General features: G+C 40.3%; 1 protein-coding gene across 1 annotated transcript; it reads left to right on the top strand.

Annotated features, from left to right (window-relative positions):
* The first annotated feature begins 529 nt into the window (after positions 1-529).
* Positions 530-25,105, top strand: EIF4B (eukaryotic translation initiation factor 4B). Its single transcript, XM_081593127.1, has 16 exons — positions 530-570; positions 5,751-5,780; positions 7,269-7,406; positions 8,360-8,568; positions 10,788-10,904; positions 12,487-12,541; positions 13,186-13,320; positions 16,108-16,245; positions 16,336-16,509; positions 18,817-19,045; positions 20,053-20,150; positions 20,868-21,081; positions 21,607-21,662; positions 22,219-22,327; positions 22,582-22,654; positions 23,025-25,105. Exons 1-16 carry the CDS (start codon positions 558-560, stop codon positions 23,100-23,102), a joined length of 1,866 nt encoding a protein of 621 aa, XP_081449253.1. The 5' UTR covers positions 530-557; the 3' UTR covers positions 23,103-25,105.
* Positions 25,106-25,666: the final 561 nt, after the last annotated feature.

The following is a 25,666-nucleotide window of genomic DNA, read 5'->3' as shown; positions in this document are numbered from 1 at the left end:
TGGCAAGTAAGTGATGAATGTTACTTTCTTCTCCTTCTAAACATCCCCAATTAAAACCATCCATAAGCAGAAAGATGGGTTTATTTTGCTTTAACAAAAAGCGATTTACAAAGAAACTCAGAATCTTCCCAGGAAACCAATTGTGGCACGCCCATTCTGGATTCCAGGCCACCTCCAATCGGTGCCAGAGAGGTGGAACTTGACAGCGCGGCGCCACCCCTTCCGTTTACCGCACCGGCAGGAAGTCTGTGGATCAGGAGACTCCGCCCCAGGCTCAGACCTGCCCCTCGTCCGCGCGTCGCCCTACGTAAAGCGTGAGGGGTTTCGCGATAGCGAAGGCCCCACCCCTTTGGCCACATGTCGCGCAGGTCTTCCCGTCGGATGCCGCGTCACCTCCTCGCGCTGCTTTACGAACCTAGAGAAGCGCCGCTCCGTCTCCTGTGTCCCTCCTCAATTCCCCGCCCCCTCCCAGTTTCGCGTCTCCTAGCCCTACGCGCTCGCTATAATCACGTGACTGCCTCATCCGGGTCCTTTGCGTTCTCTCTCCCTCTCCCAACATGGCGGCCTCAGGTGAGTGAGCGGCGGAGCGCGGCCAAGGACCAGGCTCCGAAGCGACTCTCCGAGCCTGATCCACTGATTCTTTGGAGTCGGGGAGTGGACGGCACCTCTGCCCTTCGGATTTTGGGGCTTCGGCAGGCTGGCGACTGGGCCATGTTAGGTTATTGCCTCGGGATGTCTAGGGGGAGGGGAAGGACACCTTCCCCTCCCCCCTCACACCCTTTTCACCCCATCTGCGCGAGGTTGGATTGGGGAGTAATGGTAGATTCTGGCTTGAGTTGGAGTGAGGAGGAGGCGCAGAAAGATCAGCGGGAGATGTAGGCCTTCTCATAGACGTGAAGCACTGTGCCCGCGTGAAAGCGTGGAGGAAGGAAGGAGGCGGTTGGCGCGCGGACGAGTGCACTCTGAACTAGGTCTCCAAGGCGCGAGGCCGTTGCGGACGGGAGTGGGGGCAGGGAATAAAGGGGGGGCAGTTAGAACCCGAGCGCGAGTTGCTGGAGGGGCGGAGGAAGGCGGCGGTGCGCGTGCGCGGTCGGAGAGCCTAGGGTAGTGGAGACCGGCGCTCCTGAAAAGCACGCGCGAGAGCCCAGATGGGAAGGTTTTACGCGTCTGTGTTGCTTTCCCTTTAGGTCCTTCCACTTTTTGCTCTTCCCCTTCTAAAGTGTGATCCGGCCCCTATGTTCTTCCAAGAGTAAATGTGTTAGGTTTGGAGGTTGGCACTACTAGAGTTAGACGGGGGTGGGAGTCCGGTGTGGTGCGCCCACGTGTTGGAGGAGAGGAAGCAGGGTGGAGACCTAGATTTCTTCTGGACTTTTTCTTACTCAGTCAACAGTTTTACTTGAGTGTGAACTGTATATTTGTCAGGCATGGTTCTGGATATTGGAGATCCAGTGGTGAGCAAGATCAGAGCCCTTGACAGCTTCCGTTTGGGTTGAGTTTTGATAGCCCTAGTAGTAGGGTAGGGCCCCCCCCTTTTTTTAAGGTAACTGCACAACTGCTAAGAGTTGCTTTTAGAAGAATACTAGTGGCCGGAGTTGATTTCTTGTTTAAAATTTGAGAGGAAATACCACTTTCATGTAAGTCTGCTTGCACTTCTGATGGACTTAGTAACAACTTTTCTCTGAACACTCATTTCTCACCAAGAATTTCTCTTCTCTATTACATAGAGATGTATGTCTTTGGAAAATGTTGAGGGAATTGAGGTGCAGTTGAGGAAATCTTTTACTAGTGTAGCACTTGACAATTGACCTGGCACTTTTTTGTGTGTGTTGTCTAATTTGATGTTCTGTGAGATAATGCAGATGTCGGTTATCTCCTGTCTGAGGAAGATGAAAATTACTGGCTCAAGGTCACTGTATGCAGATGGCAGAGTAAGGTCGAAATCTGTGAAACTTCTCATTCTTCCCCATTGTCAACTTGGGACTAACAAGGTTGGTTTCTGTGTCATCATAAGTTTGGGATGCTGCCCAGGAGCTTCATCTGAAGTACTTTGGCCTGAATTTGCCATCTTGATGTCTTAGTGTCATAATTAGTGAAAAGCCTGTATTCCCTTTCTGTATAACTTGTGTGGAATTTTTTTAGAGGTGGAAGACACTGATAGCATTGTGTTCGTTTTGCAATGTTAAATAAAGTCCAGACTGGTAAAACAGATGTGTTTAGTGAGGTCTCTTCTTCCCCTCTACCCGATTGGAAGCCTTCATCTCCTTTAATTCAGTTACATGAATCTTTTAGCTTGTGTACTATATGTAAGGGACACTTAATGCTAGTATCCGGGTACAGTGGTACATCTGACAGTCAGCCCTTGAGAAATTATCAAATTTCTTTCCCCACTTTGGATCTTTTCCCATCGTATTGATTTGGTTGAGTGACCAGATGACTGTATTAATGGGTCTATAAAACTAATGTATTTTCAGTATACTGCTTGATGGCCCCTGAAAAAAATCTGATATTTTCTTTATGAAAATACATGATAAAACTTAACAGGCCTCTTTTACTTTTTTTTTTAATTAGAGGAAAATTGCTTTATGATGTGTTGGTTTCCGCTGTACACAGGTGAAACAGCTATAACTGTGCATATACTTTTACTTTTAAATGAAACCAAAAAATTCTTTGCAATAATACAGTATCCAGTGTGACCCATCATTGACCTTCAAGAACTGGAGGTGTCCCAAAGCTAACTATTGCATCTGTGTCCTTACCTATAGGGGATCAAATGTGTTTGACACAGGTTAACAGTTTGTGAGACTAGACTGCTTTGGGATGGTTAACAGTGCACCCGTGTGCACATATGTGGCATCTTGTTTGATTATTTTTTATGGTAAGATAGTATCCAGTGGCGGTTTTCATACAGTGCTGACCCCTATAGTTAAAAACAGTTTCACTGGCTGCTGTTATATGCTGTTCATGTATTACCTATCTTCATATCCCTTCCTGTACCATATGTTTGTTATTCTGGCAGTAAGATCCCCAGATTCAGAAAGTCAAGGTTAAAATGTCTTACGAAAATTCAAGTACAAATACAAAGAGAAGTATTAAGATAAAACATTGTATTTTTAAGTAATGTCATTTTTAAAGAATGTGTACTTTCAGAGAATCTTGAGGTATAAGTCACATACCATGTATATATCACTTGAGATAGAATAACCTACTACATTGTATTCATTGCAAAACATCTTAGAATTTGTTTTCCTGATCATGGGGGAAGGAATTAACTTTAGAGTTTTGGGGGTTTTTTGTTTTAACTGGTTGTTTCCCAAAACATCCTAGAATTTGTTTTCCTGATCGTGAGGAAGGGGATTAACTTTGGAGTTTTGGGTGTGTTCAACTGGTTGTTTGTAGTTAAATATATGTATGTACATTTATAAGTGCACTCAACCAAAGTCAGTTTCTTAGATTTGTATCGGATATTGCTGTGGTCCATATGTGATCAAAATTGAGTATGTGTGGAGAGGTAAGGAAAAAAGCATTGTGGCGTTTTCCTCAGATTGTGTCAAGATGAAATTGGACAAAGAGATCCCGTAACAATTAAACATAGGGGTCAAGGTGGTTCCCAGGTGGCTCAGTGGTAAACAAAAAACAGCCTGCCAATGCTGGATATGCAGGTTCAATCCCTGGTTCAGGAAGATCCCCTGGAGAGGGAAATGGCAATCCACTCCAGTATTCTTGCCTGGAAAATCCCATGGACAGAGGAACCTGGCAGGCTACAGCCCATGAGGTTGCAAAGAGTTGGACATGACTTAATCATGAGCAAGATGGTGAAGCTTGTTGATCCTGGCTCTGTCTTTATTCTCTGCTCTGCTAAACAGCACAGTAAAGGTCGAGGACTCTTAATGTTATGATACTGTGCCACACTGTATGAAACATCTTTTCATGCTGTGCTCTAAACAGCAGTAAATAAGTCTAGCTCTAGGCACTCTGGTATTTGGGCAGATGGCATTTTTTTTTTTAATTGTTATTGGCTGCATTGGGTCTTCATTTGCTGTGAGAGGGCTTTCTCTAGTTGTGGTTCACAGGTCTCTCTTGTTGCAGAGCACAGTCTCTAGGTGTGTGGGCTTAAGTAGTTGCAGCTCACTGGCTCTAGAGACAGGCTCAGTAGTTGTGGCACAGGCTCAGTTGCTCAGTGGCAGTGTGGGATCTTCCTGAACCAGGGATTGAACCTGTGTCCCCTGCATTGGCAGGCAGATTCTTAGCCAATGTACCACCAAGGAAGTCCAAGAAACTTAATTTTTTTAACAATGCCTCATTTAATTATTAAGAACTATGTGAATTCTCCTTCCTGAATAAAAGATACTAGGTTGAGAAAGAAGGAGAAGTAGGGCTGCATTGTACAACAAATAAGCTTTTATTGCTTAAAGTACTTTAAGGTGTCTACTGTTTTATTTAAAGAACTAACAGCCTGTCCATAGATTTTATCACTCCAGTGTATGTCAGTTGGAGCTTTTATTACTAATACAATGGAGTTAGAACAGGAAAACATTCCAAGAAAACTAAAGGAAGCGTTTTTACTTTCAATTAGCCTGATAATCCTGAGGATTTGGTTTATTGTAGTCACTTTTCTGCTAATGTGCTTTGTATAGGGCTAACATTTCCTTTTGTTTGTCTACTTATTTATTGATGTGAAAATACCACTTAGAACGCTGGTTCTCAACCATGGACAGTTTTGTCTTACCCACCTAGGACACTAAGTCTAGGCCCTGAGATTGCTGTATACATGTATACAATACACGGTACAGTGTCTCCCCGCCCTGCCCCCAAACAAAGGATTACCCAACCTAAAATGTCAGCCAGCAGTGCAGAAACTGAGAAAGGGTTAAGCTGGTCAGTTGTAGTATTTATTTTTATACCTATCATAACAAAGCTTAACTAGATGAGTATATAAAGAGCTTCACAAGTACCTAGTATTTAGTAGGTAAATTACAATTATAATGAGGCAAGCAGGCAGTTAGAGGGTTTAATAAAATTTCTGGGACTTGTGTTCTTTTTCCTTCTTGTCCAAGTGGATTTGGTCTTAAGTAATTGAGATGTGTTTTATTACGTGGTTGAACTTTCACCAATTCATGAAAAATTTAAAGACATTTAAGAGTTGGATCAGCTCAGTCATTGTGTCAGGGGTTTGATACTGCTGGAGCATTAAAGGATGCTTTACTTAATAAAGAAGAGAACATCACTGAAGTCCTAAACATGGAATGGACATAGATATTGTAGGAAGAAAATGTGCATGAAGGATTTAGATAACATTGTTTCTCAGTTAGAATAAAACAGAGTGGAGAGAGCATTTAGGTTTGTTAATTTTACTTTTTTAAAGGCTTGTTCTGTTAAATCTGCTGCTTATATTATGATTGAGTCAGTGCTGCTACTAGATTTAAAGAAGTTAGAGGTCTTGAGGAAGAGTTTTGGTCTGTCTTTATATGAGGGCTATCCATCATCCAACAGTGATTTCTCAGCCAGAAGTTTTTGGAGGGGCCAGTCACAGAATCAGAGGGGAAAGGGGTATGTATCGTTTGAAAAGATATTCTAAAACAGTGTTTTAATCTTCTTTTTTGGACACACTATTTTGAAATTTCAAATGACACTAAAGGAGAATGTGAGATCAGTTTGTCAAGAGTCAAGGAGTAAAAACTGAGAAAACCTGATTTAGAAAATTGATTTATGCCAAAATCAAACAAAGGGCAGATTAGTTTTTATTTTCTCAGTGACCAGACAGATCGTGAAGCCCCATGAAGGTAACGTTCTCTAGCTAGCATCATACTAATCCCATTTCTTTTCTAATTGAACAACTAAAATAAGCCTATACGCTATCATTCTACCACAGAGGTATGTTCTATGTCTTATTCAAATTAAAATTTCCCCCAGGCCTTTGCATATGAGCTAGGAGCAGTATCAGTATTATCAAACTTTGCATAGCTACTTTCTTTCAAAGCATAGAATAGATCCACAATATAACCTGGTGATCATAAATGAGTTTTGGAACAGGGTTACTATTAAGTCACTTGAGAGAAGCATGAAAACTTCACATTCAGGACTGTATTTTCCCTGTATAATTGTAGCCAAGTTTGTCTGTTTTGCACACCGAGGCCATAATTCTTGAGGTTCATTTTGTGTCCAGAAGGTTCATAACATTCATAGCAAACAGGTCTTTAGTTTCTGAAAATTGTATTTTAAAGGAAAGGTAAGTACCAGGTGAGAGAACAGCCTTCATTCAGTTAAGCAAATGGTGCATCGAGTTACAGACTCTTCATCATTTTGGATTGAAAATTGAAAGTTTGTTGAGAGTTGGAACACGGAGAAAGAACTCATCCTTATAAAAGGCATGAAACTCATCTTTGTTACAACAAAGCTGCTTGTTATGGTTTTCTGGGGGGTTTGTTTTTGTTTTTTTTCCTTAACCGTGTCACAGCTGCTCTGAAGGGACAATTCTAGAACTTCAGTTAGTCCTTTCAGCTCTTCTGCATTAGCTGCTGACTGGTGCCATCTCAGAAGTAGTTCTAAGGACTGGAGAGTTTAAAGAGACACGGTCAGGATTCCTAAAGATTTCATAACTGGGGAAAACATTTAAATTGCTGGTTCTCAGGGATTTCTTATGTTTTTCCTTTAGTATACTATCTCATTTTCATATGTGGTGTTAAGGTAGGGAAGGAGATCTCTTTTTTTCTTTTCCTCCTAGGGGACAGAGGATCACTGTGTATATGAGTCTTACAATTTGAACAGTTTCAAATGACAATGAGTACATTTGCCCTGGTTGTGATAACCTGCCATAGAACTAATAACAAGGAGACTGGGACTCCTATGGGAAGAGCCCTAGACTTGGTGTCCAAAATCTTGGGTTTAATTCTAGCTCTGACATCTGACTGTAACTTTAGGGGAGTCATTTAACCTCTTTGAGACTTGGTTTCCTTCTCTGTAAATTGATGGCAATGATTTCTGCCTCGTGGTTATTTACAAGTATCAAACAAGTCTCGAAAGTGTCAGAATATTAAGAGTAGGGATACCTCATTTTATTTTTCACTTCTCATTGAACTTTCTGTCCCAGTACATTGTGCTTTCTCCTTTATATCTGCATGGAATTCTTTCATATAAATGTACCACAATCTAAACCTTTGATGGGCCTTTTTTGTTGCTTTCTTATAAGTACATTTAACAATAGTGCAGTGTACAATTCTGTAAAGACCCAAGTATTGATGGATAATCTTTCTCTTGTCTTTTTGAAACAGCAAAAAAGAAGAATAAGAAGGGGAAGACTATCTCCCTAACAGACTTTCTGGCTGAGGATGGAGGGACTGGTGGAGGCAGCACCTATGTCCCCAAACCAGTCAGCTGGGCTGATGAAACAGACGACCTGGAAGGAGATGGTGCGTTTCCTTCTATTTTTCATCACGCCTGGAACTTCTGGACAAAATCTATTCCATAATAATGGGTCACACTTGCAATTTGTAAGAAGCTTACTAATTTTGTAGAACCTGAAATCTTATGTTTATGTATTTGTACATAACAAAATAGGTTAAGCCTATGAGTTTGAAATAGAGATTATTTCAAATTGGCCTTAGTGCCAATTCTGGCTATTACAGTATTAGAGTTTTGTCAGGGTACTGTCCTTTTAAGCCTTGTTGTCTTCATTTGGAAAGTAAGGACTAGATTTCATTTTGGGTCTAAAATTCTGTGATGTCTTCATAAAGTAATATGGCAGTATAATCTATAAGCTGCTTATACTTAACAGTCAAGGAATAATTTGTTCTAGGAGCTATTAGTATGAAGGCATGGTGTTCCTGGGTAAACAAAAATGATCTGAGGGAAAGGAATGGGAATAGTAATTATGGTGGGAAAATATTTGAAGTTTTGTGCCTTCGCAGAATAGCTGGCAATAGGCAGGAGCTATAAAGTTATCTGGCCTGACAAATCTGATCACCCATCATTTTTGTCTAAAAGCCTTCATTGCAAACTGAAAAATACTTTTTCTTTTGTGACCTATTTTTGTATTAAAAAATTTCATCTAGATCGTACCTTCTGTAAGTGTTGATACCTGAAGTACAAACTCAGGGGCAGTACCGTAGGGACAGTATATCCTAGGTCCACTAGGATTACCATCCTGCTGGGCTACCATCTGTGTAACCTTGGTAGGCAAGTTACAAAGCCTTCCCAAAATCTTAGTTTCCTTTAGTAAATGGGGAACAAACTCACAAGATTACTACAAAGGTAAGGTGGAATAAAATGATTTAACACTTGGCACTTAGTGTAGGTCCTCTTATTCTACAGTGGTACTAAGGGAAGTTTCTTCTGTTGTTTAATGTCTACTTTTCTACCCTAGTTTCAACCACTTGGCATAGTAATGATGATGATGTGTATCGGGCACCTCCAATTGACCGTTCCATCCTGCCCACTGCTCCACGGGCTGCTCGGGAACCCAATATCGACCGGAGCCGTCTTCCCAAATCTCCACCCTACACTGCTTTTCTAGGGAACCTGCCCTATGATGTGACAGAAGACTCCATTAAGGAATTCTTTAGAGGATTAAATGTAAGTGTAAAGGATTTAGGTAATTAACTAGATAGGGAGGGTAGCATAGTGACTGTCTCTTGAATTCCTGTGTTGAGAAAAGTTCTGAGGTTATATATAGACTGAGAAAAAAAAAATGGGTATATAATTAAGTGGCATTTAGGCCCTTTGGCTGAGAATGTTCTCGTCCAACACCAGTCGGACAGTCTTATCAGCAAATTTAATAACTTACTGATACAGGGAGAATCTGTCAAGAACATATACCTGTCTCATTAAGAAACTTAAAGGTGACAGTTGAATGTTGAAAAGTGGGAAGAAAGTTTCTCTGAACTCAGCTATTCTGTTAATGACATTCAGGCTTATAGCAAAACTGCATTTAAAAACTACATTTTAGTTCAATGCATGATACAGGGCGCTTGGGGCTGGTGCACCGGGATGACCCGGAGGGATGGGATGGAGGGAGGTGGGAGGGGGGTTCTGGAAAGGGAAAACATGTACACCCATGGTGGATTCATGTCAATGTATGGCAAAACAAATACAATATTGTAAAGTTAAAAAATAGGTAAATAAACTAATTTAAAAGAAAAGAAAACCCATATGGTAAAACAGGAGAAAAAAAATACATAGCACAGGGGCGCTCCTCTTGATGCGCTGTGGAGACCAGAATGGGAATGAAGTTCGAAAGGAAAGGGATATATGTATATGTATGAATTTCCCAGGTGGCACTAGTGGTAAAGGACCCGCCTGTCAATACAGGAGACCTAAGAGACTCAGGTCCAATCCCTGGATCAGGAAGATCCCCTGGAGGAAGGCATGGCAACTCACTCCAGTATTCTTGCCTAGAGAATCCTATGGACAGAGGAGTCGGGCAGGCTAGAGTCCACAGGGTCACAACTGAAGTGGCTTAGCACATATGTATATCTACAGCTGCTTCACTTTGCTGTACAGCAGAAACTAAGACAACATTGTAAAGAAACTATACTCCAATAAAAATTAATTTTAAAAACCCTTATAAGCATTAATGATTCTCAGGTTAACAAGGAAATCAAAAGAACTCTAAGCTATGTATATCTAAATGACAAATTAAATATAAAGACCTGAAAATTATATCCAAATTTATAGCATAGTTATTAAGAAAACAGTAAGAATAAAAATAAATTTGAATGTAAAAAAATAAAAATAAAAACTACATTTTAATATTTTATATGAATACATTTAACTGAGCAGATATGTAGTTTATATTAACAGAATCTGTTCACATATAATTCACAGACTTGCTTTAAAAGCTTAAGGCAAGATGTTTGAAAACACTGATCTGAAAGTTTCTAGAAAGACAAAGTAAGTATGAGGTGCTTAAAAGTCCTTTTTCCAAACTTTGATGAAAAAATACTTAAGATTTCAAAAATGGAAGAAGGAGTAATAATTTCCAATTCTATTGGGTTTTTCTCCAGAGTCTTTGTCAATGAGAAGACATTAAAAAGTAGGTTTCTTAATTCCCTTTTATTTTGTTCCTTTTCCTGCTCTACTCATGAGTGAAGTTAAAATAGAATTTGAAAGCAACTAACAGAATCCATATTTCAGAAGCCCAGAGTAAAGTATCAAATCAGTGATGCAAAAGATAACTTGAATATATGCACAGTATTGGAGAAGTGAAGAAATAAATAAAAAGGGTTAGAAAACAGACAACAAAAGGTGACAAGAAAGTAGTTAGAAGTATGATTTAGTGCTTTATCATCTTAGAGTTTGGCAGAGAGGGTAAGGATGGTGAGTGTTTACAATTCAGTGTTTGATTCAGCCAAGCTATAAATGTGTTAAAACAGTAAATAATGTTTCTCAGATAAGTCAGCTTGTCGTAAAATATACTGCCCAGAAAACCTTTTGGCAAAAACTGAGTCTAGTTTCTGAGAGAGAAAAATTGAAAATCAATTAATTGTGAAATAGGCAATTCCTCTTAATTGAAAAACAACTAAAAGATAGAAGTACAAAATGAGGCAGAAGTCAGGGGTACAAGGAGTACACTGAACTTGTCCAAGTTTTTTAAAGGTTAAATTCATACTGTTCAAGTTGAAAAGATTTTAACAAGGTATATAGTGAAGTCTCTCTTGTATCAGTTTTCCTCCTGGAGATATCTAGGTTCTTGTGTACTCTTCAGAGAAATCCATTGTCTACACAGTGTCAAGAAAAGAAGGCAAGTGAACAAGAACATTGAATTTGGAAACTATTTTTTGTTTCTTCTTTAGATCAGTGCGGTGCGTTTACCGCGTGAACCCAGCAATCCTGAGAGGTTAAAAGGTTTTGGTTATGCTGAGTTTGAGGACCTGGATTCCTTGCTCAGTGCCCTGAGCCTCAACGAAGAGGTAAATAAAATAAGGGTGGGTTGAGGGCTGGGAGCTAACAACGCTTATGTTTATAGTCTGGGTCTGTAGCTATTTTAAAGATTCCCACATAACCCTATATGCGAGACAGAATAAGAGACACAGATGCAAGGAACAGTCTTACGGACTCTGAGGGAGAAGGTGAGGGTGGGATGTTCTGAGAGAATAGCATCGAAACATCTATATTATCATATGTGAAACAGAACACCATTCCAGGTTCGATGCACAAGACAAACGCTCAGAGCTGGGGCAATGGGATGACCCAGAGGGATGGGATGGGGAGGGAGGTGGGAGGGGGGTTCAGGATGGGGAACACATGTAAACCTAGGGCTAATTCATTTCAATGTGTGACAAAAACCACTACAATATTGTAAAGTAATTAGCCCCCAACTAAAATAAATTAAAAAAAAAAAAAGATTCCCACAATATCTACAAAGAAAAGCCTAGATTATTTATCAGTATTCCAGTTAACTTTCAACATCTAGCAAGTCACACTTCCCTTCAGCAAGTTCATCAGGGCCTAGTAATAATTTTAAGGTGGCTCAGAAACATTTCTAAAATGTCATTTATATCAATAATACTTGCTCCTAGGAATGATAGTAAACATTCAGTCCTGCTTTTTTACTATTGCCTGTAGATGTTTCCCTATCTAGACACACCAGAGGTTCAGTAGGGAAAGGAAATTCAGCTGTTAATACAGGAAGGGGAATGGAGATGAAATAAAATTGTGATCAGTTATTTAAGGCCATGTATGGATTGTTAGACTTGCCCAAACAGGAATATTAAAAGTTAGTTGCTTATTAGTGATAAAAAGTTTCTAATCCAGAAACTGCTTTTTTACCTCTAGTGACTTTAGAAATCGAACTGATTATATCTGAAAAGGAAAAAAGGCTCTTTTTTAAATTTTAGAAACCTCTCATTGTTTGTTGAGAAGTGACATTTGTGGCATAATTCTGTGGTCGAAATCTGACATTGGACGTGATTGAAAGCAACTCCTCCTAAAATATTTTTCCTGTCTCAGGTTTAAGTACCACCATGATAATCTGAAGCAAATGTCACATAGGAATAAAATTTGTGTTTAGTTAAATATTAATGTATGAAAAACGAAAGTTGTTAGAAGTTTTTCTTTTCATGTCATTTCTAGGTTTCATTAACATGACTAATTTTTAACTTCTCAGCCTGGATAAGGAAAGGATGCCATACAACTGTTATTGTCTGAAGTTTGCTGAATTGACTATAATGTAAAAGGATTACACTTAATAAATTGCCTGTGATAGTTAAAAAGTTAAATCTATTCTGTGAGATTGACTTTATAAAAATAGTAAGGTAATTGAGTTGACATTTATGTAAGCCCAACTTAAATGTTAATTCTACTAGGTTATTTTATATTCAAGTCTTTATAGAGGATTCTTGAGCCAACAGAGTGTAGTGTTGGCTAGATTACAGTGTTTTTCCTTTATCTTCCTTCCCCCAGTGCTTCTGCTATGCCCAGACGTTCAAGGTCACTCATGGGATTTGTGCATAATGGGGCAAAAGGTTGGTTAATATGGTCCTATGCTCTCAGTCTCTAGGTAACAGGAGAATTCGAGTGGACGTTGCTGATCAAGCACAGGATAAAGGTGAGAAAGCTGACTGAATGTGTTCAAGTGTTGTGTTTCATCTGGTCCTAGGATGACAAACCAGAGGTGCCCTCCCCCAGAAATTTTTAGTGGAGGCCTACCTTAATCTCAATCAGTAATTGTTGACTGAGGTGGTTTTGCTTCACAGGGGACATTTGTCAGTGTTGGGAGACATTTGGGTTGTCACAAGTGTGGGGAGGGCTGACATCTAAAAGAATCGAAGGGCTGTTCTGTAGTGTGTATGATGGTCCCCCACAACAAAGAATTGTCCAACCCAAAATGTTAGTTGTGTTGAGACTGAGAAACCCTGATTGACCTATATGAACATTAAATATATACTAAATAAATTACATACCTAGCACTGTGGACACCAAAGGAGCCTGATTCACATATATTTTAGAGGCTCCTGGCCTATATAGAAGATGAGACAGGTAAGCATTAAACCAGTAGGAATAAGAGTGAGGAAGGGAGTCACTTGGTTGAGTTGAAGAGTGCATTTACAGGGCTGAGATGACTTCATGACAACGCTGTGGTATAAGCAGGTAATATATGTGCGGCAGCAGGGGTTGTCTACACATGCGAGAAATATTTGACAACAGTTTTTGTGAGCTAACCTGTGGTTTTTTTATTTGATATATCCGTAGACAGGGATGATCGTTCTTTTGGCCGAGACAGAAATCGTGATTCTGACAAAACAGATACAGACTGGAGGGCCCGTCCTGCTGCAGACAGCTTTGATGACTACCCACCTAGAAGGGGTGATGATAGCTTTGGAGACAGTAAGTTCATTTTCATCCCATTTCTTCTGTGTTCTGGGGGTGTTTTGTAATTGGACAAATAACAGAAAATTCATTACCTTCAAAAAATCCTAAATGTCTACCATACACCAGGTACTTTTGTGAGCTCAGGATATAGCAGTGAACAAAACATAAAATACTGCTCTCTGGACATTATTTAACAGGGGAGAGAAATGGTATGCAAATAAAATGTATAATTTAGAGATGACTAAGTAGTGGTTTGTTGATATAATGGAATACTTGATAGCATAACATACATGTGATGACAGGGATAAAATTCAAAACCTGTTTGGTGTGGCCGAGCTTCATGGCTTATGGGATACTAATCCTCCTGACTAGGAATTGAACCCAGGGTCCCGGCACTGAAAGTGCCGAGTCCTCACCACTAGACCGCCAGGGAAGTTCCGAAACCTGTTTGGGTGAGGAAGAAAAGCAAAAATGGAGGAATTTTAGAGCAGTATCATGTAGTGTAAACATGTAAGTTTGTAAAGCTGTGTGCATGGTAACATAACCGCCCTCATGATTATGGGTAGAGGGTGGAAGGAATTCTTTCACTACGTTTGTAACATGCTACTTTTAAATTTTAAAACTGAAATAAACATGGCAAAATACTGACATCCACTCAACCTAAGTAATAGATTCAAAGTCAGCTATCATTTCTATAGTTTCTTGTATGTTTGGAATATTTTGAAGTTAAAAAATGGAAAGAGCAACTTAAATCCGCGAACATTTTGATTTTTGTGAGACATTAGTGAACCCCTGTGCCAAATATAATTGAGGAAGCAGCGATACATTCCCATTTTAAGAGAGTCCTCCTTGACATAGTTAAGATGTAGAAGGACAGAGTCACATTTGTATCTGATTTTTAGAAGTCTTTATGACTCAATAGAGCCTTGGGAGAACTACCTAGGTACTTTTACTTCAGTATCTATGCAAGAGGTTCTATTATTAACAAGGAGAAATGGCTCTTGAAAAGCAGACAATCAGACCAAGGGGTCCCAAGAATATGACAATTTTCTCACCTCAGATATTAAATTTAGAGCAAGCAAGATGGATAATAACAAGGAAAGACTAGGCCAGGGCCCCAAAGTTAGCCCTGCCAACATGGTGGAGGTAGGTCCTGCACTGTGCCACAAAGGGTAAAGACCCCTGTCCCAAGCAGGTAGCCCATAAAAGATACCTTGGGAGTGGGACAAAATATTAAGCTAAATGTTTTGTATATTTCCAGAATATGTTATCTTATAACATATTATAATACGTTATGATAGCATTAACTCCTGTGCTTGCTTCTTTTCACTGGATCTTTGCTCTCTTAGTGCAAGTTTATAATTTATAAAGTTTATCTGTTTAATTTTTTATTTTGGCCATGCCACGAGGTATGTGGGATCTTAGTTCCCCATTCAGGGATTGAACCTGTGCCCCTCTGTGTTGGAAGCGCAGTCTTAAGCCACTGGACTGCCAGGGAAGCCCCTTAATTTATAAAACCTAAACTACCTGTGGATGAATGTTCATGTAGACAAAATGATGACCTTTGCAAAATGAAACCATTGTTTAAAATGAAGCTGTCACAAAAATAATTTCTTTCTTTGACCTACTCAATGTAAACTCAAAACATCTTTTAAGTTGGCTGTTTCATTTTTTAATTAATTGGTTCATATTGAGATGTTAAGGTGTTTTAATTAACCAGTTGTCATATGTTGCATATATTTTTCTCATTTTGATTTGTGGTATATGTAATTATTTTTCCATGCCAAACTTTTGTTTCCCACCACCACCACACCACATGGCTTTCAGCATCTTTTTTCCCTAACCAGGGATCAGACTCATGCCTCTTGCTATGAAAGCTTGGAATCCTAACTACTGGACCACCTGGAGTTCCCGCCATGCTAAACTTTTAAGTAGTCTTTGATATCAAGTGTGAAAGATTCCAGCTATATTTTCTTCTGGTGTTTTGTGCTTATATGGTTTAATATTTAAATTGCTAATCCTGGAAGTTTATTATGGAATATACAACAGTCCATGTCTCCTCCCCCCCATATCTGTGGGGATACATTTCAAGACACCACCACCCCACATGGATGCCTGAAACCTCAGATATTACCGAATCCTGTGTGTGACACTGTGTTGTTCCTATACATACATACCTATGATGAAGTTCAATTTATAAATTAGGTATACTAGAGATTAACAATAATGATTAATGATAAAATAGAACAATTATAACAGTATACTGTAATAAAAGTTACATGTGTTGTCTCTCTCAAAGTATATCTTACTGTACTATACTTAAACTGTGTGGGCACGCTGGACAAAAGGGATGATTCGTATCCCGGACAGGTTGGAGGGAGAGAGCATAAGATTTCATCATGCTATTCAGAACAGCACACATTGCTGTTACATTTTAAAACTTAAGAATTGTGTATTTCTGGAATTTTCCATTAAAAAATTTTGGCTGTAGTTGACCACAGGTAACTGAAACTTCAAAAAACTAAACCACAGATAGGGCAGGACCACTGTATATTTATCTCCCCCCAACTTCCTCCTAAATTGTTACCCCAGGAACATTTATTGAATCACAGAATAACTACTGAGAAAACTTAATTCAATACAAATTATTCTGCCTTGGATATAATATTTTTGTTGTTAATAAAAACAGACACCTCAGTGAATATGAACTCGGAACCAAACTGACCTAATGGGCTGTCATGCTGCTTTTTATTAGTAGTGTCAAAGAAAAAGGAATGACATTACCTGTCTCTTCTTCTCTAGAGTATCGAGATCGTTACGATTCAGACCGATATCGTGATGGGTATCGGGACAGTTATCGTGATGGCCCACGCCGGGACATGGATCGATACGGGGGCCGAGATCGCTATGATGACCGAGGTGGCAGAGACTATGACAGAGGTCATTATAAAACACAAATTATATGGCCTTCTTCTAAGAACTTCCTGCTTCCCTCTGGTGTGATGATTACAATTTGGGATCTGTTTACAGGCTACGATTCCAGGATAGGCAGTGGCAGAAGAGCATTTGGTAGCGGTTACCGTAGGGATGACGACTACAGGGGAGGCGGGGACCGCTACGAAGACAGATACGACAGACGAGATGACCGGTCGTGGAGCTCCAGAGATGATTACTCTCGGGATGATTATAGGCGGGATGATAGAGGTAATCATCTTGTCTGCTTTCTTGATGGAGCATTACAACTAGAGTAGTAACTGGTTGAAAATTTTTCCAGTTATGGGCACAAATAGAATCTGCAGATAGTTAAAAAAAATGCATCAGAACAGGACTGAAAGAGCATTAGATTAATGTGAACACGATGAAAATAAAGTCTGGTTCTAACCTGTCTTAGGGTATAGATTAACATTTAATTGAATAGACAGAAAAGGAAAAAACCATTTGCCAGACTCTTACAGTAAGGTCTTGCTTAAAATAGGCTGTTTTAGCCCCACTTTTCAAGTGAAGAAATGAAACTCAGTCACAGTCTCATAGCCAGAAATTGGTAGGTGGTGTGGGTTGAAAACCAAGTGTTGCTTATTTCAATGCCATTATACCAAATGGTTGGTATTCATTCATTAATGGTAAGATGTCAGTGTACCTATTGTAAAATTAATGCCCCCAACGTTATGATCACTTATATAAAACATGCATTGTGTTACAACTCTATCTCTCAAAAAGCATCGTAAATGGCCACCATTTATTGTTCTGACTTCAGCGATGTCATTTTAAAAATAATATATTTGGGAGCTCCGTAGTGGCCTAGTGGTTAGGATTCTGGGCTTTCATTGTCCTGGCTTGGGTTCAGCCCCTGTTGGGGAACTGAGATTCCGAATGTGGCACAGCCAAAATTAAGATTTAAGTAAAGTATCTGGTCCAGAATTCTTCTCTGTAATTCTATTTAGACAGCATACCTAGAGTTAATGATGAGTAAAAATCTTTCCTCCTCCCTTAAACGAAAAGGTTTAGAGAGCTAATGATTAGTAAAATCTTTCCTCCTCCCTCAAACAAAAAGGTTTTTAATGTTTCCAGTTAAGTATTCAACGTGGTAGAGGTAGAAGTATTGTCTCCACTTTGACTCATGAGAAAAGTAGAGGCTCAGATGCAGTCTTCGTTGGCTACTGACCTTTGCCTTTCATGCCATGTCCTTCCCCAATAGTTGATTTCCACCCCCTATCACCTCCAACTCCTAAGATCTGCCCCCTTTCCTCCAGGGTCACTGCCACTGTCACTGTTCAGACATCGTTGCTGTGCCCATGTTACTAACATTTCCCTCTTATTTTCACATTGGCTTGGGTTGTCTTTCTGGAGCAATATCTAATTAGGTTATTATTTTTCTTCTAAAACCCTTTTTTTGTCTCTTTATGGCCTTTTGTACTTCTGACATAGACAAGGGCCTTCACCGCTCTGCCTCTTCATATTCCTGGCATTGATATGGTATCTGAAATATAAGTGTTCAGATTATTTGTTGAGTAGGTAAATGAAATTATCAAAGAAGAAGGGGATACTGTGTACCACAATGGGAGGAGTAGTAGAGTTGCTTCACTAACGTGGATTTCATTGTTTGGTCCACCAGATATTAGGTGCGTGACTTCAATGAGTTCTTGTTTCTGACCCCAGTTGTACCCTATTCACATTGGTTATAGCCCCTTGACAGAGTTATACAGATGAAAAATGTTACCTTAAAAGTTACATAAACTATTAATGTAAAACCTTTATAGAAAATTTAAATTTTGCTAAACAATACCCTCTTTGTTTGCAAATACAAAATATGTACTAAAATAATAATAAAGACATGCATGAGAAGGATAAATAGCAAATTGAGCATAGTAGTTAGGAGAAGACAACGCAGCTAAGCATGTTATCGGAGAAGGCTTTGGTAATTTTTGCAATGTTTTAAGTCGGGTGGTTGATGTGCACAAGCTTTCTTTATATCTTCTATATCTTTTGTATGTTTGAAATGTTTAGGATAAACACTGATTTTTGAGAAATACAATCTCCTTGAAGCACTCAGGTTTATCTTGAAATACTCTGAACAGCTTAGATCCAGGAAGAAATCAGACTTCTTTAGAGTTGACATTGTGGTGTTCACTGTTGCATGCTTTGCCCTATGAATCCCCATCAAATTTATATATTATACACAGAGATAAAGAATATAAGAGCTGGAGTCTTCCCCAGCATAGTGTTACAAGTTCTTCTTAACCTACTGAAATGATTCATCTTCGAGACCACATATTTTAACAAGATACTTTCATCCAATATCTTATCATAGTTAAAAATCCCCCCAAATAATAGTGATCATAGTAAATGATCATTTTAGTGATATGCCTCCTTACCTTTGCTGGATTGGCTAGGCCACTCTTTAATCTGAATACTAAATAGCATTTCATAAGAGATATGACTGGCAATCTGATTTTTAGCCATCAGCTTCTGATGATTTCCAAAAACTATTACTTAGAGTTTTATTTAACTTAGGTCCCCCCCAAAGACCCAAACTGAACCTAAAGCCTCGGAGTACTCCTAAGGAAGATGATTCCTCCGCTAGCACCTCCCAGTCCAGTCGTGCAGCCTCTATCTTTGGAGGGGCAAAACCTGTTGACACAGCTGCTAGAGAACGAGAAGTAGAAGAGCGGCTACAGAAGGAACAGGAGAAACTGCAGCGTCAGCTGGATGAGCCAAAACTAGAACGGCGGCCTCGGGAGAGGTGAGGTGATCTTCAGTGACGGATTTCCCATCCAATAATCCCATGACTCTTAATGGGGGCGTTGTAGCTCTAGGACTCTTGGGAAATTTGTGTGAGTATTACTGGTTGTCACTTACTAGCATTTAGTGCTCATGGGCCGAAGCTGCCAAGTGGCAGTGAGTGAGACAGTTTCTTTAGTCAGGGAAGAGTTGTGGCCTGTCCCTCATGATTTTCAAAAGGCCTCCTGGGCCCTCACAAGCGTCTGCAAATTTTGGCTGACCTTTAAGGAAAAATTTGCCAAACCCTGCCTTAGTGTATAGAGTAAAATCCCACCAAAGTGAGGTGAATGGATTTATCTTTTTTCAAGTTATTGGAGATGGAGTAGAAAGAATGATTTCACTAAGTACTAGTACTAAGTATAGGCTGTGAATTATTTTCCAGTTATAATCTGACAAAACTAGGCCTGGTTTTTTGATTGATTGGCAGAATTGTGTTGTCAATAAGGGAGCACAGAGTTACAGATTCTGTAGGAGAATGTTCTTAACCCTAGCCAACACTTGGTAAAGTACAGGTTTCCCCGATGTCCAAAAGTAGAGCATTCCTACAAAACTTTTTATAAGCCAAAATGGTGTAAATCAAAGAAGCAATTATTTTAGGACATTTTGCTAACAGATAAAAAGCTTGCTGGAAAACCAACACTGAACGCTATTTTCATTTTTCATCTTTTTTATAAAAGCAGAATCCTCTTAGGATTACTTTCTGGTAGCAGCAGCATATATGGGTCTTTTTGTAAAAGTAAAGTATCATAAGGGTAACTTTGAAGCAAGTGATACTTGTATTTAGAACCCAAGTGTGTTAAATGTCTGCCACTTTTAAATGGTTTGAGCAAGAGAGACAGGTGATACACCCGCAGATAAAGCCAACACGATAAAAGTTAAAAAGTGATAGCTCTTGAGGGGTCAGCATGGGTCCAAGGTAGCCATCACTGAGCTAGACGTGATGTATTTTGTTAAATCTCTTTTATACAGACACCCAAGCTGGCGAAGTGAAGAAACTCAGGAACGGGAACGATCGAGGACAGGAAGTGAGTCATCACAGACTGGGACCTCAGCCACATCTGGCAGAAGTAAGTCAGACCAGGGTGGGTATCTCACTATTGCCCTTTTCCATAACCTAACCTATCCATAGCCAAATTATACATAGACTTTGGAATATGAAATTTAGTTATGGAGTCTTTATTTGGGTTATCATGGATTGGTCTGACTTTCATATCTGCTCTGAAAAAATCTGGGTAATGGTGCCAGAAGAGACTTCGTTGATCAGTTTAATAACCTCCCACTGAAAAGTATATTTGACTGTTGGGTTTGTCCCCTCATCTTAGGTCCTTGTGTCTCTTTGTTGTTGTTGTTGTTGTGCTGGGTCTTCATTGCTGCAGATGGGCTTTCTCTAGTTGTGGAGAGCAGGGGCTACTCTCCAGTTAAGATGCATAAAGACTTCTCATTGTCGTGGAGCCCAGGCTTTAGACGATGGGCTTTGGTAGTTGCGGCACACAGGCTCCATAGTTGTGGCGCACGGGCTTAGTTTCTCCACGGAATGTGGAATATTCCAAGACCAGAAATGAAATCCGTGTCCCGAGTGGGTTCAAAGTCTTGTATCATGAGGTCCAAAGTCTTATATCACTATTTTATCTGTTGGGAGCCAAAATTCAGCTCTGTATTTAAGAATAATGATGGAAAGCAGTATACTTGGATGTGGACCATTTTCTACTCTTGAGGTCCTGACAGATTGTTATCAATAAGCCTTTTTTCCTGATGGTTTGACCTTCCCATTTCTGACCTCACAGATGCACGAAGAAGAGAGAGTGAGAAGTCTCTAGAAAATGAAACCCCCAATAAAGAGGAAGACTGTCAGTCTCCAACTTCTAAGCCTCCCAAACCTGAACAGCCTCTAAAGGTAATGCCAGCCCCTCCACCAAAGGAGAATGCTTGGGTGAAGCGAAGTTCTAACCCTCCTGCTCGATCTCAGAGCTCAGACACAGAGCAGCAGTCCCCTACCAGGTGAGTCAGCTTGGAAACATAGCAGTTGGTTGGCTATAGGCTCTTCGGTGCTGTGTTCTCGTGGTGGAAGGTGCCCTCTGGGGTGCTGGCCTTATGGCATCTGATAAGTCCTGCCATCTTGGCTTTCATAGTGCAAATTCTGTGGTGTGCTGGTGGTTCAGTTTTCTGGAGTTTTGTTAGTTGGTTGACATCACTTTGGTGACTCAGTCTGCACACACTGTAAATCAGAACCCGCAAGTGCCACATTTTGGCAGTATGGCCTTGGGGGATCACATCATTTCCCTTAGTTTTAGGATTCTCATTTGTAAAGTAGAGGGATAAGATTAACCTAACATGACTACGATGATTCTAAGGATGTGACACTTGGTCAGATTCACATAATTGCTCTGATTGTTGTCTTTTCCCATATTTTAATGTTTAAAAGCATTAAGTATGTATTTTTGGTTTTCTGTAAGACTTGACATAGACATTTCTGTTCCTTTCCTAAGATAAGCTGATGAATGTGATTACATGTTTTCTTTCTAGTGGTGGAGGGAAAGTAGTTCCAGCTCAACCATCTGAGGAAGGATCAGCAAGGAAAGGTAAGGCCAAGAGGGAAGTAGGTCATTTGCCAAGATAGAGACCTGAATTTAAAAAAAAGATTCTATAGAGGAATTGAAAAATACTGAACTTCATTGTATTTTGCACCTTTTTTGTTGTTGATTGTCTGCCTTTTCTTGCCAGTAGAGGGCAGGAGTGGCTTGTTTGGAGAAAACATTGAGCCCTGCCCTTTCCTGGTAGAACATTTCTTTGAAAAGGGAAAGAAAAGGGGGTGGGGAGGAAATTGACATGCTTGGTCCAGATTAGAAATGTTGCCATCTGCAAGGCCAAGGTCACTACACGGCGTCATAGTCCTTATTTCCACTTTGCTTTTCATGATGGCGTTAACCCCATGGCGGAATTTTTTAGTGGATCTTATTTAGGGTGTGTGACTGATGCAGAGGACGTGGAAGAAGAGCTTAGGAAGGAAGTCTGGATCAGGGGTAGTTTTCATTTCCCTCAGTACCTTTGGGTACACTTCTCTTCAGCTTCAGGGAAACCTGAGAGAGTGGGAGTGTTTATTTTACTTGACTTCCATTTATTTTTGTGTCCCTCAAGCAGATGAAAATAAAGTAGATGGGGTGAGTGCCCCAAAAGGCCAAAGTGGGAACTCCAGCCGTGGTCCAGGAGATGGAGGGAACAGAGACCACTGGAAGGAGTCAGACAGGTATGCATGTCCCTTCTTCATTTCTAACCTCTGACCCAATGCTAGATAGCTGTCTCTTTGTAATTAAGTTCTTCAAGCATTGCCAGTACCCACTGTGAGTGAACCTGTTAAAGTCAGCCAATATAGTCAGTTACAATTCTGAGAAATTACAAAAGGTCCACATAGCCAAAATTGTTGATGTGCCTATTCAGTATCTGAAAACTGCTTGTGGGTATTGGGAGAGTCCTCCCCTAAAGGTATTTCTGTCTCTGCAGGAAAGATGGCAAAAAGGATCACGACTCCAGATCTGCACCTGAGCCAAAGAAAGCTGAAGAAAATCCAGCCTCGGTGAGTGTCAAAGACTTCCTCAACTTCCTGTGGCCCACTTTCACCACTGAAATTCTGTACAATGCTGCAGAGGGGTTGAAAGTGGGCATTGCTGCTTGTTTGAAATAGTGAAAGCAGCTTAAGCTAGCTTTTTTTCCTTCATTGTACCTTTCACTACTCTGATCTCCTCTTCAAGATAAAAGGTGGTGTATGCCTTCCATAAGAACACACCTGCCTCCAATCAACTCTCCTCAGCTACAGCTCCATCAGAAAAGCCCGATAAGCAAACAAGTGGGTGTGGTCTGGACATCCACCTCCCATCTGCCACAGTATCCTGGTCCTTGGTTTTTGCTGTGAGAATTCAAGGCCTTATCTATCTTGTCTGTTACAGAAGTTCAGTTCTGCAAGCAAATATGCTGCTCTCGCCATTGATGGTGAAGATGAAAATGAGGGAGATTACACCGAATAGACCTCTGCATTCTGTGCTTTCTCCTAGTCTCTCTCCACCCTGGAACATTCGAGAGCAAATCAAACCTCTATCCAGACAAGACAAAATAAAACTCACCATCTCCTGGAGACCTTTCTTAACTTTTTTTTAAAACACAAAATGAAATTCTTTTGCATGCTGCTGCAGCCTTTAAAGCATTGAACTAACAGGAGAATCACCAGTGTAGCCAGAGAAAGAGACATACAGCTTTTAATGGAAAAGTTGTGGTGTGTTTTTATGACACATGTAATTGCTTGTATGATTAGTGCCTAGGGGTCTCCGTTTAGCAAAATGCAGTGACGGTGATGCAGTGTCTGAAATCTAGTTGGACAATAGACAGGTATAAGGAAGAGTGAGGTTCCTACTTTTAGTTCTTATTATCCTGTTGTGGCATACATGAATTCTCAAATATTACCTGAATAAATTCTCCATCCTCAGCAAGGTAGGTTTAGTCTCCAGGAGGCTGCCAGCCCCTCCTCTCATTTAGTTCTGAGTTAGTGGGGCCAGCCTACGGGGAGTTCCTTCATTTGTACCCCCCAGGGGGGTAGGTGGAAGTGAGTCCACAGGCCACTGAAGAATAGGACTGTTTGGTGACCAAAATAAACGGGGAAATCGTGGTTTGAAAAGAAGCTTGGGGGTTTGGTGAATTATTTTGCACCAGTAATAGAGAAAATGGTATATGACCTCCAGTAAACACATGAATGGTTTACTTCCTAGAGCAGGAAGCACTTAGGGCTCGTGGGAATTCCCAGATCTTTTATGTGTCCTGGTTTCACCCTTTCTTAAACACTATCCCTTCTGAAAGTTCAAATAAATCCACATTCTGTTGAAATCTTGAAGTTTTAAAAATTCAGACTCTTGTCATCATCTTAGGTTCCTCGTGCTAGTCTTTGTTGTTACCTTCCCACAGACGACTTGGACTTCAGTCACGCTCTTGATCTCCTAGGCATCCTCTAGAGCCCCCCCGGGAGCTGTCCAATGAGGAATCACTACTGCTTTTCTTAAGCAATTCTTGGCTCCTTCATGTCTTGAGTCTCACTCCTTCCCTCCAGCCGTTCCTGCTCCTGCTGCTTTGACCCCTTTTACACCTCAGAAAACTTTAGAATTACCAGTCTTAGGTGGTGAGTGTGGTTAAATTTGAAACCTTTCTTACAACCTTGATTGGTGTTGCGGGGGGCGGGGGGAGGTGGGTGCTTTTTAAAAAGGTTTCCATCTCTGCACTGAAATCCCACACAAATGTTTGGGTTTATAATGTGGCCTAGACCAATGTGGGGGGGGGTTCTTTTTATTTTTTGGCATTCCTTGCGAGAATAAATGATAATGGAGAACAATTTAACAAGGTTCTTGCTTAAAACACAATAGCTTTACTTGCCTGCTTTTATGTGCACCTTGGTACTGTCAGCTCAATAGATGGTGTCCTTATGGACAGTATTGGTACCTACAGAGAAAAGACACCTTGGGTCTCTTTTATTTGCAAGCTTTTTTCCCATCAATCCTAGGTTAGACCCTGTCCAACCTTGCAGGGTGTTGGTTTATGAGTGCTGCAGCAGTGAGCATAATGAGTCATTTACCCAGTGGACATAAAGGACATACCAAGTGAGGTAACTTTAAATAATTGGCTTGGAGTGGCTAGTAGCTAGGAAGTGGCTTTTAGAGATACCCAAGGTTGAGAGGGTATTTTTTAAACCATTTGCTATAGATGTTGAAAAGGTAGGGTTTGCCCTCTTCATGTCTACTTCCAAATAGATGTATACAAAAAGGCTGTTTTTTTCCCCTGTTCCTCTACTCTGCCACCCTGTTAAAACAAACAGGGATTTATGACCCGCTCCTCATTACATGTAAAATTTGTACAAAAATATCTTCTATGAAAATGATTTGTAACCTGTAGACTTAATACCTGGGAAATGTCTTGAGATGTAAAATCCCATCCTTTGGGTTTTGGGGTTTTTTTGTTTTCTCCAAATAAATCTGATCTTTAAAGTTCACTTTAATGCTTAAATTTCTTGATATGCATACCACATTCTGTCCACTGACAGTCTGCTATCCACACACACACCTTGCTGAAGTTTTCTCTCAGTACTCAATACCACTTTATGCAGCTGAAGTGTGGGACTACAGAATCTGTTGACTAAGGCCCCAGAACTGGAAATACGTATCAACTCCCCCTCCATCATTTTTGCCTGAGAGTATCTGCCCCTCCATCATTTTTGCCTGGTGTTAACTTTTTAATATCTGAGAGTATCTGCATCCCATTGCCTGTACTGTTTATTTTAATCATAACATGAAGCAGGAACTCTAGGGCTACATCTGCAGGTCCTTGAGGTGGTGTCTCTGCAAACCTGCACTCCAGTCTGGAAGGGTGCTGTGTCTGCTCTCCTAGCTGCACTGTGCAGGCGGAGGGGAGTTAGGGTGGTCCAGGTTACAACTGAGGCTGCTTTTAAAGCACCAACGGTGGGAATTTTCCAAACAGCTAGGGACAGACTGTTCATTGTTTGAAGGCAGGAAAGAGGTTAGAACAGTGGCAGAGAATCCTTAAGGTCACAAGG

This window comes from Giraffa tippelskirchi, chromosome 4 (assembly GCF_054371585.1).
Source record: "Giraffa tippelskirchi isolate mGirTip1 chromosome 4, T2T-mGirTip1v1.2.pri, whole genome shotgun sequence".
Lineage (NCBI taxonomy): Eukaryota > Metazoa > Chordata > Mammalia > Artiodactyla > Giraffidae > Giraffa > Giraffa tippelskirchi.
This window is presented reverse-complemented; position numbering and strand designations above follow the sequence as displayed.

What these genes read in the sequence shown, in the direction of transcription:
- EIF4B (XM_081593127.1), top strand. An exon ending in GATCGTGAAGCCCCATGAAG is followed by an intron (nt 5,781 to 7,268) that starts GTAACGTTCTCT and finishes TTTTTGAAACAG; the next exon opens with CAAAAAAGAAGAATAAGAAG. An exon ending in TGATCAAGCACAGGATAAAG is followed by an intron (nt 12,542 to 13,185) that starts GTGAGAAAGCTG and finishes ATATATCCGTAG; the next exon opens with ACAGGGATGATCGTTCTTTT.